Below are 17,426 nucleotides of genomic sequence, written 5' to 3'. Positions count from 1 at the left end.
AGCCCCTGAAGGCTCAAGGCAGCTTCATTTATCCCACTCAAATCCCAGAGGCTTCCCCTAGTCAAAAATTCAGTTACCTCCCAGAGCTTCAGGGTGCATCCTTTATAACTCAGCTCACTGGCCTGCCTGACAGACTCTTGTGACTCACAAGTAAAATTCCATTTTCTGCCACAACAGGGGAATTCCATGCTTTCTTGCCCATGGGCCTTAAACCACACTCTAACAGCCACTTAATAGGCCCCACCCTCAGTCTTTTTCACAGCAACATAATTTTCATGAATACTAAGGACACACAAGACCTCACAGTATTCCTTTCCAAAGTTTTCTATGGTGTCTACAAGCTCTGGGAAACCTGATCCCACTTCCCCATGACCTAAAGCTTCCCTCAACCCCAAAGGCTCTATAGCTGCTCTGAACCTGCCATTTCTCCTCTTCTTTTCTCTTTTATTCTCCTTACTCCATTTGTGGAGGACATGTCGGGGATGCTTTAACTTGGAGTTTATTTCCAACCCTGCAATTCCTTGCCAGAATTTCAGGAAGGTAGGAGCCAAAGAAATTTCAGGCTTAAGATTTTTGTATCATAATTTCCCTCAGAAATCCCCAGAAGCCAGGGAGGTTGTAAAAGGAAAGAATGAATATTCTGAAGGGAGATAATCCTTCACTGTCAAAGCTAGGAGGGTTCTTAGAGGTTCCTCCATCCTCTTGTTTTATGAATGGGAAAAATAGTCTCAGACAGGGGAAGGGTCAAGGTCATAAGTCATTTCATAACAGAGTTATGATGGACAGCTTAAATCTCCTGACTTTTCACCATGTCACAGTGTGATTTTACTCCAGTTATAGAGCAACATCGTGATGTTGGAATGTCAAGCCTTGGTTCCATTCAAGCTCACCAGTACTAGAATTGCCAGCCACCTCCTTCCCCATGAGAAGACAGGCAGTGGTGGGCATAAGCCAAGTCATCAAGGCAGGAACAGATGCCTGCCATATTTTCTAAGTCCTCTGCCTGAGGTTAAGGCACTCTCATGCAATCCCTTAGGTCAGTTCAGGGGGCCTAAAGCAAGGGGTCTGGTCACAGCTGTTTCCCTCCTCCCTCCCTCTTAGAAAGTGAGCCCAACCCCATAGAAATTTAGATGCTTTTTAGCAGCTGCTACCACTGCACTGCCAAGTGCATCAGAGTGCCCAACTCCCCCACCTTCCTGAAAACCCCTCAGAGGAAAGCCTAGCAAAGCCATGGTTAATAGCTACCTTGGGGACTGCTCTGTGTTTATTTATAGGCCATGGATGGGAAAATGTACCCCTGAGTTTGGCACAGGTCCTGCCATCACCTTAGCAGCCACACATCTCAAGGATATAAGTGGCTTCCACATTGCAGCTCTGCTTCTCAAGGTCCCAAAGAGACACATGGGTTAAAAATATCCCTAGGAAGGAGGATGACATCAGGATCCCATTTGGGAAGCCATTTGTCACTCAGCTTCTCTTATATCCCTGACCCTGCTGGCAATGGTATCCAAGGATCCCATTCCCATTAAGTGCCTGTTTACTTCCATATTGCTTGGGGCCTGAAGGACCTCAGTTTGTTTTCTAGTACTCAATCTCTGCATTTCCATCTTCCTCTGTGAACATTCCTACCAGCTCCTCCCTCTCAGCTTCTAATCAGTAGGTTCCAAAAGGCAACTATAGCGGAGAGAGGATCAGTTTGCAGTTGGACAGACTCAGGTTCAAATTTCTTTTCCACCACCTTGGGCAAACTGCATAACCTCTCTGGGCCTCAGTTCCACCACCTGAGGAATGAGATACTGGATAACAACTGACTCACAGGATCATTGTGAGGATTGAGTGAAACAGAATCTCTGAATGTCCCTGCCATAGTTTCTGGCCTATATGGTGCTCAGTGATGGCAGATTCCTTCTCCTCATTGCCCTCTACCAATTGTATATGCCCAAGGACATTCACACATGCACACACATGTACACCACCATGGAGCCCAACCTGAATCTGCCCTAGTATATGAGCTACTTCCTCTCATTACTCATCTACTCATTGACTCACTTACACAACAAACATTTATTGAACAAAATTGGAAAGTCAGTGGAGTTTGCCTTTTGATGGCCTGCTGTGCTGGGAGGAGCAAAAGTTTTCCAGACATACCTGGATTTGAATCTTGGCTCTGTCAATTACTAACTGTGTGATCTAGTACACTTTACTACTTTGAGACTTAGTTTTATCTGTAATATTAGGGTAATAATTTGAACCATGCAAGCAATGCTGTAAGGCTCAAAGGAAATAAACATAAAAGTGCTATTTAAATTCTAAGGTGCTATACAACTAGATTGGAATGATAGTAGTGGCAATAACAATAAATAGGAGTTATGCCTATCTAGGCCCTTTACACTGTTGATAGTCCATAAATATCTGTTGATGGCAATATTAGAATCCAAGATTTACTTTCTAAATGAAGTAAGTTCTTCTACGTGAAAGAACCAGGATCCCAGAAGTAGACCCCATATTGGCATACCCTTATACATATCACACCCCATATTTGCTGATCTGTGCTCAAACAACTTGGAGCTTGGCTGACTCAGAGGCCTGTTTTGGCAGTGACATTCAGATCATTTCCCACTGAGGCCCTATTCCGCCCAAAAGGGGTGGCTCTGGATTGGTTGGTTAAGAGTGTTGTAGGGTACAGCAAGAAGAATCTAACATCAATCAGTTGAATGGCCATGGGGCAGTTGGAAGCAATCCTAAGCAAGACGCTCATTCTGAGCAGATAAGAATAAACTAATGTATCATTGCTCATTATTTGAGTATTTCTGTGGTGATGGTATCTCATTTAGCTATGTTTAACAACTGATAGTTTCAGCTGTACAGCATAGTGATTCAGTATTTTTGCAGATTATATTCCATTATAGTTTATTACAAAACAATGGGCATAATTCCCTATGCTCTACAGTATATCCTTGTTGCTTATCTATCTTATATATGTAATAGTTTGTATCTGCTAATCTCATACCCCTAATTTGTCCCTCTCCCCTGCTGTTTCCCCTTTGGCAATTACAAATTTGTTTTCAGTTTGTGAGTCTCTTTCTGTTTTGCACACACATTCATTTGTATTACTTTTTAGATTCCACATATAAGTATATCACACAGTGCTTGTCTTTCTCTGTCTCACTTATTTGACTAAGCATAATAATTTCTAGGTCCATCCATGTTGCTGCAAATAACAATATTTCATTTTTATGGCTGACTAATATTCCATGATGTACTTATCTATCTATCTATCTATCTATCTATCTATCTATCTATCTATCTATCTATCTATCTAAATATACATCCCACATATTCTTAATCTAATCGCCTGTTGATGGACACTTGGGTTGCTTCCATGTCTTGGTTGTTGTAAATAGTGCTACTATGAACATTGGGGGGCATGTATCTTCTCAAGTTAGTGTTTTTGTTTTTGCAGATATATATCCAGAGAGGAACTGCTGGATCATATGGTGGTTATATTTTTAGTTTTTAGAGGAACCTCCATACTGTCTTCCATAGTAGCTGGACCAATTTGCATTCTCACCAACAGTTTACAAGGGTTCCCTTTTCTCCATATTTACTCTGACATTTGTTATTTGTGGACTTTTTGATGATAGACATTCTGACAGGTGTGACATGATAGCTCATTGTTTTGATTTGCATTTCTCTAATAATTAGCAATGTTGAACATCATTTCATGTGCCTGTGAACCATCTGTATATCTTCATTGGAGAAACATCTATTCAGATCTCTGCCCATTTTTTATTTTTGTTTTGTTACTAAGTTATATGAGCTGTCTATATGTTTTGGATATTAACCCCTTGTCAGTCACATCATATGCAAATGTTTTCTCCCATTCTGTAGGCTGTCTTTCCTTTTTTTATGGTTTCCTTTGCCATACAAAAACTTGAAAGTTTAGTTAGGTCCAATTTGTTTATTGTTGCTTTTATTTATTTATTTATTCATTCATTCATTCATTCATTCATTTATTCATTCATTTATTTATTTATTTATTTATTTTGCTTAGGAGACTGATCCAAAAAATTATTGCTACAATTTATCTCAAAGAGTATTCCAACTATGTTCTCTTGTAGGCATTTTATATTTCCAGGTCTTACATTCAAGTCTTTAAGTCATTTTGAGTTTATTTTTGTATAAAGTAAGAGGGAATGCTCTAATCTCATTGTTTTACATGCAACTGTCCAGTTTTCCCAACACCACTTGTTGAAGAGACTATCTTTTCTCCATTGTATATTCTTGCCTCCTTGGTTGTAGATTGATTGACCATAGGTGCATAGGTTTATTTATGGGCTTTCTATTCTCTTCCATTGATCTATCTGTCTGTTTTTGTGCCAATATCAAGGTGTTTTGTTTAGTGTAGCTTTGTAATAAAGCCTAAAGCCTGGGAAGGTTATACTTCCAGCTTTCTTTTTTCTCAAGATTGCTTGGGCAATTTGGGTCTTTTGTTGTTCCATATGAATTTTAGGATAACTTGTTGCAGTTTTGTGAAAAAATGTCATGGATGTTTTGATAGGAATTGCAATAAATCTGTAGATTGTTTTGGGTGGTGTGGCCATTTAAACATTAGTTCTTTCAGTCCAAGAGCATGTGATATCTTTCTATTTCTTTGTATCATCTCCAATTTCCTTCATTAATGTTTTATAATTTTCAGAGTATAGGTCTTTCACCTCCTTGGTTAAGTTTATTCCTCAGTATTATTTATGTGATTTTAAATCGATTTTTTTTTACTTTCTTTTCCTGATAGTTCAGTTTTAGTGTATAGAAAGAAAGAATATTTCTGTATATTAATCTCGTATCTTGCAACCTTCATTTGGTTTTTGCATGAAGAGTTTAGAGTTCTTTATATAAAGTATTGTGTCATCTGCAAATAATGACAGTTTTACCTCTTCCCGTCCAATCTGGATATATTTCATTTCTTTTTCTTGTCTGATTACTGTGGCTAACACTCCCAATACTATGTTAAATAGAAGTGGTAAGAGTGGGCATCCTTGTCTTTTTCCTGAATTTAGTGAGAAGGCTTTCAGGTTTTCACTACTGAGTGTTATGTTAGCTGTGGTCTGTCATAAATGCCTTTTATTACATTGAGATATGTTCCTTCTATAAATGCTTTGATGAGATTTTTTATCATGAATAGATGTTGAATTTCATCAAATACTTTTTCTGAATCTGTTGAGATGATTATGTGATTTTTGTCCTTCCTTTTGTTAATGTGCTGTATCTCATTGATTGATTTGTGAATGTTGAACCATCCTGTGATGCTGGAGTAATTCAAAATTGATAATGGTGTGTGATTCTTCTCATATATTTTTGGATTCTCTTTGCTAATATTTTGTTGAGGATTTTTGTTTCTATATTCATTAAAGATATTGGCCTGAGATTTTCTTTTTTTGTAGTGTTTTTGTCCGGTTTTGGTATTGGATTAATGCTGGCCTTTTAGAATAACTTTGGGCGTGTCCCATCTTCTTCAATTTTTGGGACAGTTTGAGAATTATAGGTATTATTTCTTCTTTATATGTTTGGTGGAATTCCCCTGTGAAATCATCCAGTCCTGGACTTTTGTTTGCTAGAGTTTTTTTTTTTTAATTAAAAATTCAATTTGACTTCTAGTGATTGGTCTGTTCAAATCATCTGTTTCCTGTTGACTCTATCTTTTTAGTCTGTATGTTTCTAGAAATTTGTCAATTTCTTCTACATTGTTCAATTGTTGGTATGTAACTTCATACTATTCTCTTATGATTTTTGTATATCTCTGGTATCAGTTATTACATGCTTTCTTTCATTTCTAGTTTGTATATTGGGGTCATATTTCTTCTTGGTGAACCTGGCTAAAGATTTATCAGTTCTATCTATCTTTTCAAAAAATAAACAGATCTTGGTTTCACTGATCTTTTCTATTGTCTTTTAATCTTTATTTTATTTATTTCCTTTCTGACTTTTATTATTTCTTTCCTTTTACTAACCTTTGTTTTTCTTTTCTAATTATTTTAGGTAGCAAGTTAGGTTGTTTACTTATAAAAGATTTTTCTTGTTTCATAAGGTAGACCTATATCACTATGATCTTCCCTCCTAGAACTGCTTTTGCTGCATCTCATAGATTTTGGGAAGTTATATTTCCATTTTCATTTGTTTTGAGTTCTTTTTTTCATTTCCTTTTTGATTTCCTCACCAGATCACTGAGTTTTTACTGGCTTTTTTTAACATTTTTTATTGATTTGTAACCATTTTACAATGTTGTGTCAAATTCCAGTGTTCAGCACAATTTTTCAGTCATTCATGGACATATACACACACATTGTCACATTTTTTTCTCTATGAGTTATCATAACATTTTGTGTATCTTTCCCTGTGCTATACAGTGTAATCTTGTTTACCTATTCTACAATTTCAAAATCCCAGTCTATCCCTTCCCACCCTCCACCCCCCTGGTAACCACAAGTCTGTATTCTCTGTCTGTGAGTCTATTTCTGTCCTGTATTTATGCTTTGTTTTTGTTTGTTTGTTTGTTTTTGTTTTCGTTTTTTAGATTCCACATATGAGCGATCTCATATGGTATTTTTCTTTCTGTTTCTGGCTTACTTCACTTAGAATGACATTCTCCAGAAGCATCCATGTTACTGCAAGTGGTGTTATGTTGTCAGTTTTTATGGCTGAGTAGTATTCCATTGTATAAATATACCACTTCTTCTTTATCCAGTCACCTGTTGATGGACATTTAGGCTGTTTCCATGTTTTGGCTATTGTAAATAGTGCTGCTATGAACATTTGGGTGCAGGTGTCATCCTGAAGTAGATTTCCTTCTGGGTACAAGCCCAGGAGTGGGATTCCTGGGTCATATGGTAAGTCTATTCCTAGTCTTTTGAGGAATCTCCACACTGTTTTCCATAGTGGCTTCACCAAACTGCATTCCCACCAGCAGTGTTAAGAGGGTTCCCCTTTCTCCACAGCCTCTCCAGCATTTGTCATTTTTGGATTTTTGAATGATGGCCATTCTGACTGCTGTGAGGTGATACCTCATTGTAGTTTTGATTTGCATTTCTCTGAGAATTAGTGATATTGAGCATTTTTTCATGTGCATTTGATCATTTGTATGTCTTCCTTGGAGAATTGTTTGTTTAGGTCTTCTGCCCGTTTTTGGATTGGGTTGTTTATTTTTTTCTTATTGAGTCGTATGAGCTGCTTATATATTCTGGAGATCAAGCCTTTGTCGATTTTACTTGCAAAAATTTTCTCCCATTCCGTAGGTTTTCTTCTTGTTTTACTTCTGGTTTCCTTTGCTGTGCAGAAGCTTGTAAGTTTCATTAGGCCCCATTTGTTTATTCTTGCTTTTATTTCTTCTAGGAGAAAAGTTTTGAAATGTATGTCAGATAATGTTTTGCCTATGTTTTCCTCTAGGAGGTTTATTGTATCTTGTCTTATGTTTAAGTCTTTAATCCATTTTGAGTTGATTTTTGTATATGGCGTAAGGGAGTGTTCTAGCTTCACTGTTTTACATGCTGCTGTCCAGTTTTCCCAACACCATTTGCTGAAGAGACTGTCTTTATACCATTGTATATTCTTGCCTCCTTTGTCGAAGATGAGTTGACCGAAAGTTTGTGGGTTCATTTCTAGGCTCTCTATTCTGTTCCATTGGTCTATATGTCTGTTTTGGTTCCAATACCATGCTGTCTTGATGACTGTAGCTCTATAGTATTGTCTGAAGTCTGGGAGAGTTATTCCTCCAGTCTCTTTCTTTCTCTTCAGTAATTCTTTAGCAATTCTAGGTCTTTGATGGTTCCATATAAATTTTATTATGATTTGTTCTAGTTCTGTGAAATATGTCCTGGGTAATTGGATAGGAATTGCATTAAATCTGTAGATTGCCTTGGGCAGTGTGACCATTTTAACAGTTTTGATTCTTCCAATCCAGGAGCATGGAATACCTTTTCATTTTTTAAAGTCTTCTTTAATTTCCTTCATCAATGGTTTATACTTTTCTGTGTATAATTCTTTCACCTCCTTGGTTAGATTTATTCCCAGATATTTTATTACTTTGGGTGCTATTTTAAAGGGGATTGTTTCTTTACTTTCTTTTTCTGTTGATTTATTGTTAGTGTAAAGAAATGCAACTGATTTTTGAACGTTAATTTTGTAACCTGCTACCTTGCTGAATTCTTCAATCAGCTCTAGTAGCTTTTGTGTGGACCTTTTCTGGTTTTCTATATATAGTAACATGTCATCAGCATATAATGACACTTTTATCTCTTCTTTTCCAATTTGGATCCCTTTTATTTCTTTCTCTTGCCTGAATGCTGTGGCTAGGACTTCCAGGACTATGTTGAATAGGAGGGGTGATAGTGGGCATCCTTGTCTTGTCCCAGATTTTAGTGGGAAGCTTTTCTGGCATTTTTTTTTTTTGTCTCAATGTGTTTGTTGTTTTCTTGCCTTTCTTTCTATAGTTGATTTCTAGTTTCATGCCATTGTAGTTGGAAAAAATGTTTGATATACTTTCTATCCTCTTAAATTTGTTGAGGTTTGTTTTGTGACCTATTATGTGATTTTTATCTTTCATATACACTTGAAAAGCATATGTATTCTGACGTTTGCAATGTATGTAATGTCCTGTAGACATTAATTCAAACTGTTCTAATGTGTCATTTAAGACCATTGTTGCCTTAATGATATTCTGTCTGGATGATCTGTCATTTGATGTCAGTGGGGAGTTAAATTCTCCTACTAATGTTCTATTATTTTCATTTTCTCCCTTTGTGTCTGTTAGTATGTATATATTTAGGGTGTGTATATGTTAACAAGTGTAATATACTCTTTGTATGTTGATCCTTTTATTATTATGTAATGTACTTTATCTTTTGTTGTAGTCTTTGTTTTAAAGACTATTTTGTCTGATTATTGCTACCCTTGCCTTTTTGTCATTTCCATTTGCATGAAATATCCTTCTCCGTCCCTTCACTTTGTTTTGTGTCTTTAGCCCTGAAGTGAGTCTCTTGTAGGTAGCATACTGAAGGGTCTTGTCTTTTAATCCAGTCATCTACCTTATGACTTTTGACATTTAGTCCATTGACATTTAAAGTGATTATTGATAGTTAGGTACTTACTGACTTTTTAAAAATTTTTTCCCATTGTTTTTGTAGTTCTTCTCTGTTTATTTCTTCTTTTTGTTTCTCTTGTTTGATGACTTTCCCTTGTCTTATTCTTAGGTTTCTTTCTTTTTCATTTTTTATGTATTTATTGTAGGTTTTTGATTTGTGGTCACTGTGGGGTTTATCTATGTTGACTGATAATTATATCTACTTGATTTAAACTGATTGTTGCTGGGTTTCTGTGTGTGCCTGTGTGTAGTCTGTTCTAATCTTTCCCTTTTTTAGGGTCTCAGTATCCTTATCTCCAAAATGGAGGTAGTGTTCTCTGTCTATTCTGATAACACAAATTTCACTTACTAATTGGGTCTGATTGGACATGTTCTTGGTTTCTCCTCCTGCTCCCAGGTTTTTGGATATATCCACTGATCATATTTCTTCTTAACAGGTGGGTTATAGAAAGGAATGAAAATGTAGAACTGGGGAAGTTTTGGAGGGTCAAGAAATTTGAACTATCATTCAAAATGTTTTGACAATATTCCCATACTTTAATTAACCAAGCTTTCCATGCCACCTAAGACTTTAAGTACTTCATACATGTCCAGACCTGGAATTCTTTCTTGCAGTTTCTAATGAGGTCCTGAGGTTCTTCCTCTCTCAAGATATTCTCTGAGCAGTGTAAGAAGGTCCAGGGTACTTCAGATACTGTCTTTTGATTTCAGCTCCCTTTCTTCCCACCACTGGCCTCATCTGAATATTCCTTCCCATTTCCCCATTCATCTGACTCCTAGTGGTTCTAGGTTGACCAGAAGCCAGGCCTCTGTAAAGGGAGCTGAGGTCTAGACTCAACATAAAGGATATTCTCTTACCACAGGTAACTTGGACCAGGGCTCCAAGACACTAGAAACCTGCAAGAACATTGGTGGATACTTGAAGGCCCAGAGACAAGGAAACAAGCACATTAATGAAGTAAGACCTTTTTCTTAGTCCTTTGGGACTTGCTGGGCCTCTGGGACCATTTATTTCTTCTAAGATTTCTTTTTTAATAGACATATTGCAAGTGCTAGAGCTTCCAGTATGTGGAATGGAAGCAATTTTAAAAATGGGTTTTTGAGCTATTTTATGGCTACAAAAAATTGGGAATATTAATCTTTTTTTCCCTGAGGTTAATTTTTCTATGAGGTAAGTCAAAGGCTTTTTATGGCTTCCACACAGCCTGCCAATGTCTTTGGCTGCCTTTCTTGTGGCAGATGGGAGGATGCACTGTGAGATTTTAAATCATGGGTAATTTGATTTGCTTTTATTATATCCTTTGGGTTCATGATCATCTTTAGTGCTAACTGGTGGCATATTTATATGCATTCCCTTGGAGAAAATATTTCATAAGTGCAGATATAAATGTGAGTAGGCTTCTTGAACTCTATCTTTATATCCATGTCAGTTGAGTATTTATGTTGAGTATAGTAAATGTAGTTTTCTTGCTATATCCCTGTGCATGTGCATGCCTGTCCATGTATGTCTATATATATGGATCTTTGTACACCTACATTCTTCTTAAAGTGCTTTCTTCCTGCATTTATGGGTGTCCCTAAGTGTATTTCAATGTATCTTTTTTAATTCAACTCTCTGCTTGTGCATGCCTGCCTCTCTCTCTCTCTCTGTCTCTGTCTCTCTCTCTCTCTCTCTCTCTCTATATATATATATATATATATATATATATATATATATATATATATATATATATAAATATATATATAAATATATAATATATATATACATAATCTTTTTGTCTGAGTGTATCTTTGGGTGTTTTGACATCTGGTACTTTTTTGTATGTGTTTGGATCTATGGATCTGTTCATTTACATCTTCTTGTTTGAGGTGTATATAGATGCCTGCTTTATAATGTGTCTGTGTGCCTGCATGAGTCAATCTATGTGGGAGCAAGTATGTTTGGATACAGAAGGCTACAGATCTGTGGTTAAAGTCTGGTGAGCAATTACAGTTAAGAATGCAACCCCCAGAGATATCTGGCCTAATGGCTTACCTTTCACTTTCACTATCCTCCAACTTGAATATTTTTGCTCAGAAATAAGCTTCTAGTCACAGTAGTTCAGGCCTGTTTCATGACAACCTCCACCTAAAAACTCTTGGTCAAGGAGATGTGCTGTGAAGTTGAGAGGTTTTTGTTTTGTTTTGTTTTGTTTTATTTTAGTTTGGGAGTTGAAAAGTGAGGCCCAGAGGGAAAGTTCTATGGCACTGGACTTGCTTTCTTCTGTTTGCTGCCTCTGCTCAGTTGCCTTCTTGCCAACTTTCCATCACTTGATTTCCTTGATCCAGACTCAGGCTGGTCCATTTCTCTTAATATAAAGGGCATCAACAGACAGGTCTGAACACCTATTTTCATTTCAGCCAGGTGTCCATGTTAGTCTTCTTTTTACTAAGAGAAAAAATGATCAGAATCCTCCTAATCAGTAATTTGTGTATGCTCAAAGACAGCAACTAGTCATTTGTGATAAGACCTTTTCTGTGGGGAAGCCAGACTTTGTAAGGCCCCAAGAGGTGAAATACAGGGAGGTGGTCCCAACAGGATAAAATATCCAGGATCAATGGTTTAGGGAAGTGATAAGGGTCACCAAGGAAATCTTGGGGGACTTTATGTCATTCACAGGATTGAAATGCTTAAACACTTCTTGAAGATTTGCTTAGCCTTTGGTCTTTATAGTAGTTATGATAGTAATAATAGTAATAAAAATGGCTTAGATCTCTGTGATATTTTACTAATTGCTTTCAAATCCAGTATTTCATTTGACATCATAGCAAACCTGTCAATAAATATCATCCCCATTTTGTATATGAAAATGCTGAAGCTCAAAGTAGGGACATGACTTACCTAAAGTAACCCTACTAGTAAATGGTAGAACCAGGACCCAAACCTTCTGTATGAGTGCAAAAAAAAATGCAGGACCTAGATCTCTGCTCTTTCACATCCTTGAAGAATGCAGAGTTGAGAGAAAAACACTTTTTCAAGGGAGAAATCTAAGTTAAAAAGAAGAGTCTCATGGTAGCCTACAATATTCAAGACTTCTTAGATGGAATAGAATTTGAGCTGGACCCTGAAGGATGGGAAGGGATTAAATAGGCAGATCAGAGGGAGGTAGTCTAGTCAGATGGTAGGTGCTATGGCCCCTGTCCCAGGGGAATACTTAATTCAGGCTGGTCTCCTATTAACCATGCCAGGAGTTAAAGGGAGCTTTATCTCCCTTTATCTTTATGCATATCTTATAGCTAAGAGAGCAACTTTAACATATAATACCATTTAATACTTGGGAAGACTGGGTTATCTCTATTTTTCAGATGAGAAAATGAAACTGAGAGAAAAGAATTTCCCAAGGTCAAAAAGCAAGTTGATATTAGAGTCAGGGTAAACCTAGTTGTGGCTCCAAGCCCAGTGACCTGATATCTATTTCATATTCCCACTTGGGGAAGGTGGCAGCATATCTGCAGTAGATCTTAAAGCAAATGGATCAGCAATATTTTGCCCCCATAACCCCCACCATCTGCTGCTTCCTCTAGGTCCCCAACTTGGCTGGTCTTGGCCTTGGAAGATTGAGCATCAGCTGATGATCTCTGACAAGAGAGCATGCTATGACAGTGGCCCAACCCCACCAAATCAGGAAGCTCTGGTGGGGTCACAACCAGTACTCAGGTCACCAGCACTCTGAGGGAAAAATTTTGGCTCCCCCTCAGTGGTTTCCTTTCTCTTCTACAACTTGCTTGTGTCACCTGTCAAAAAGCCAACCAACTTTATTCCCAAAGTTAAATTTAGCCAGTCTCTTCTTCTCAAGGCTAGACTGAACAAACACTTTCCAAAGGAAATTTAATAATCAACTGGTAAGGAGAAATTGCTTTAAAGGAGTTGGGGAGGGTGGGTTTTGAGTTTCAGGATTCAGTATATTTCCCTTGACTCTGGGTTCTAGGTGAGGTCTTCTCTGGATCTGATTAAATTTTTCTATATAGAGTAGAGATTCTGATCACAATAATATAAGTGTTGATCTTTTTAAAATGCAACCACATCCATTATCTCTTTTGAGCCTTGTACCCTGGAAAGGTAAGGCAGGTATTGTTGTCCCTTAAAAGAGGCAGAGAATGAGTCCCAGAAAAGTTAAGCAATTTGTTTAAGATCACCTATCTGGCAGAACTAGTGTTGGAACCTAAGTGTCTTGATTATCAGATCTATGTTATTTTTACATATCTAACTGGATTACCTTCATGGTCTTGGGTTTTAAAACTCTTTTCTTTCTGAGAATCCAGAGCATTTTGATTCAGCTCTATTAACATATAGTATACATATATAAAAGTCACCAATTTTAAGCTTATAATTTGATGCATTTTGACAAATGTGTATAGTCATGTGATCACCAACACAATCATGCGATCACCAATACAATCATGCTATAGAACGTTTTCATCACCCCAGAAAGTTTCCTCATGACCCTTTCTAGTCAGTGCTATCCCCCTACTTCCCTGGCAGCCACTGATCTGCTTTATATCTCTTTAATTTTGCGAGAATTTTTAAGCTGGTAATAATTAATTTGTCTTCAAAAAGTTCTGAGAACAATAATAATCCCTGTTCTAAATCATGCAAATTTACAGTGAATCGAAATGATTTTCTCTAAGTCATCTAACAAGTTTGTTTATTCACTTATTTATTCATTTAGAAGACAGGCTATGTTCAAGAAACTGAACTGGGTGCTAGTATACAGAATTTAAAAAGACAACTGTGCTCTCAAGGAGTTCACAATCTAATCAGGAGAGAATCCCACAAACCAATGAGGAAATCAAAATAATGTGATACAGCCTAAGAAAAAGAATGGAACCTAAGTCTGTAGAAGTGTTTACTTTGGTTTGAATAAGTCAGAGAAACAGATTGGATCCTGAATCCCAGAGGAAGTATTCTTTGAAAAATGTTCAAGTGTTCTAAAAATTGTGTGTGAGGGTGAGAGGGATAAGTTTGTATATCTTTTTCCAGAGAAAGAGCACAAGTGTAAAGCAACCTGTATTGTCTCACCATTTTTATTCAGCTTTATTAGTGTATAATATACATATAATAAAACTCAATACAATAATAATACTCAATCAGCACACCAGGTTTAGGGAACTATGAGATGGATGGATGAGATGGTATACATCTTGGCAAAAGTTCAAAAGAGTTTCAAAAAGCAGCAGTCCTAGTAGGCTTGATGATAACTCTGACATAAAGTTGGAAAGTTTTAGGGAGTGCCAGAGTGATAATTATCATCTGAATCCCTGAGGTATTGGAGCTTTCAGGAGTGTTCAGACTGAAGAAAATTTCAGTATTGAGAGTAGCTTTCATTTCCTTTCTCTGATGTCTAAATATGTTACCTCAGGGACCTGGAAGATCTTGTGCTATTTGCAATGTATTAGGAAGAAAGGTTCAGAAGATGCTGTTCTTCTCATCCCTACCCTTGGCTACATATTATGGGAGCTTCAGATTGTGGGAAATTCAGAGCTGGGAGTAATGCATATGCCATGAAATTTTTATACTTCCAGTATTGCTATAGCTCACTGTAAACTTTAGAACTAGATGAACCTTTCTCTCACAGAAGCCAAAGCCTTCCTTGAAGAAGAAGACTTCTTCACTCAACCACTTGGCATATGCATAGAAATTGGGCTCTAGAGTAAGACAGGTAGGGATTTCCATCTCCAGCTTGCCTGGGGTAGGGATCTGAGAAGTTTGTTTCCCCTCTAATACCACCCAATTCTGTGATTCTCTGATACCAAATAGTGTACAACAGTTCAATTGAATTCTGACACTAACTACATGGAATTAGTGTCAGAATACATAGGTTTAAGAGCTCAGTCCTACAAGAGTTTCCTCACTTTAGACAGCAGTCTTAAGTATCAGATCCCCTGGTTACTCACACTTCTGTCTTAATTGACCACAAATTTGGGGGTTCACACTACCCCATAGCCCCCAAGTACCTGTAATTTGCTAGAACATCTCACAGAACTCAGGAAAAGTGCTTTATTTACTTTTAATGGTTTGTTATAAAGGATACATCTCAGGAACAGTCAAATGGAAGAGATATAAAGGGCATGGTATATGGAGAGGGGTGTAGAGCTTCCATACTCTCTCTAGGCACACTACCCTCCCAGCACCTCAGTGTGTTAACCAACCTGGAAGCTCTCTGAACCCTGTTGTTTAGGGGAGGTTATGGAAGTTTCATTTTGTTGGCATGATTGATCAAATCATTGGCCTTTGGTGACTGAACTCAATCTTGGACCACTTCCCCTCCTGGGAGGTCAGGAATTGGGGCTGAAAATTCTAACTCTCTAATCACATGATTTGGTCTTTCTGGTGACTAACCCCCATCTTGAAGCTACCTAGAGGCCTCCATCCACCAGTTATCTCATTAGCATATAAAAAAATACTCTTGTCATTCTGCAGTTCCCAAGGGTTTTAGGAGCTAATGTGCTAGGAACCAGGAACAAGGACCAAATATTTATCTTTCATTATACCACAGGACCCAAAGTTCCCTTCTGATGGCAAGCTATTGAAGAAGTTCCAAATGAGGAGTCAGGACTCCTGGGCTCTATCCATGGCCTTGGATAACTTGAGGGCCTTTCTCTTTTCTTCTCCTCCCTAGGCCTTAGTTTCTTCCTCTGGACATAAGAAAGTTGAACTCAATGCCTTCAAAGGTCCTTTTAGCCTAACCAAGGGTATGTTGTAGTAGCCAGAGAGGACCCCATTGCTGTCCTCATAAAGCCAGACCTTACCATTTTCTGAATTGCCCAGGAAACAGGTGCTCTAAGTCCATAGAGAGCAGCACTGGGCAGAGCAAAGTGATCAAATGTTCTTTTTTTACCCGTATTTTCCACTTAGTCCCAGGGCTGGGACTAGGATGAGGTGAATGAGGCACTTGCTTTGGGCAAAAAATATAAGGGAGTGCCAAAAAACCTTAGTCATCAGGATAAATAATATTATAATTCAATATTTTTAAAAATTGAAATTAATGAGAAATCCACATTTAACAAAATACCAAAATTTTAGATAAAGACAGGATCAGCATTACTAATTTTTCCTTTTCCCTTGGGCTCCAATATGGCTTGGCATAGCACTGCTCAACTACATTTCATGTTTCCCCAGTAAACAAATATACCTCACTTAGGGATCCAAGATGGAGCTGAATTTCTGCTTTATGGCAATTGAGTTAAGGACTTGCTTTCTAAGAAGAGTGACTAGTATATAATAAGAACATAATGGTTAAGAGTATAGCCTCTGGAGGTAGACAGCCTGCTATCCTGTTAGGTCTTCCACTTATTGCCTTTGTGACCCCAGACAAATTACTTAACTGTTCTGTGTCTTAGTTTCCTCCTCTATAAAATAGGAACAAGTATAGTACCTACTGCTTAGGGCTGCTCTAAACGTTAAATTACTACATGTGAATATCTAAACAAGAAATCTAGCAAATGATATGTGCCTAGTGAACATTTGGTCTTTAGGAAGAGTTTAATTTAGAACAACTAGAAGATTAGCAATGATACTGCATTAGATGACTGAAGTCGATTGTTGTGTCATCTTTCCTATTGCTTTATAAAAGCTTCTGAAGAGATTTGAATATAGTATTGATTAAGGCAAAGAGATGAAGTACATGACTTGTGAAAGTTGTTCCTATTTATTATGTTTGTGATAAAATAGTTTTTAAATTTGGGTTAAGAGCCACTATATTGTATTGATCTATTCAAGCTATCATGAAAATGTTGAACTATTTTTGATAAACTGTTTCCTACACTGTGGTTTCATGGCCACTCTAGGCAGCATAGTCAATAGAACTTCCTTGAGATTGTGGAATAGTTTCATGCTCCACAACTCCTTAGAGAGTCTATAAAGATGCATGGGTCATTACTCAAATGCAGAACTCTCTATAGCCAAAAACTAAGCCTAGGATTGATTGATTAGTCAATTAATGTATTCTAATCTGCTTTATAAGCATTACTTGAGTGCCTACTTTGTCCCAGGTCCTGTGCTGAGCCCTTGGAATATAGGGAAGATTCAGACACAGTCTCTACCCTCAAGGGGCTCCTACTCTAGTAGTAGTGAGAGACATGGTCTATTCTAACTTAAAATCAGAGTCCCCTTCCCCATCTGTATTAGTGAGAGTTCACTAAAGAAACAGAACCAATACATATGTGTATTTATGCACACATATAAATAGATTTATTATAAAGAATTAGTTTGTGTAATTGTGGAAGCTTCAAATTTCAATCTGCAGAGTGGGCC

General features: G+C 37.4%; 1 protein-coding gene across 1 annotated transcript in view; it reads left to right on the top strand.

Moving 5' to 3' along the window:
* ARHGEF9 (Cdc42 guanine nucleotide exchange factor 9) overlaps positions 1-17,426 on the top strand; it is a 293,132-nt gene that overhangs the window by 30,852 nt on the left and 244,854 nt on the right. The window contains exon 3 of the mRNA XM_072956524.1: positions 9,997-10,091. Coding sequence (XP_072812625.1) covers positions 9,997-10,091 — 95 coding nt within the window. The remainder of the gene's footprint in view (positions 1-9,996; positions 10,092-17,426) is intronic.

The sequence above is a fragment of the Vicugna pacos genome, chromosome X (assembly GCF_048564905.1).
Source record: "Vicugna pacos chromosome X, VicPac4, whole genome shotgun sequence".
In the NCBI taxonomy this organism is placed as follows: domain Eukaryota; kingdom Metazoa; phylum Chordata; class Mammalia; order Artiodactyla; family Camelidae; genus Vicugna; species Vicugna pacos.
Note: the sequence above shows the minus strand (reverse complement) of the source record. Positions and strands in the feature narration are given on the sequence as shown.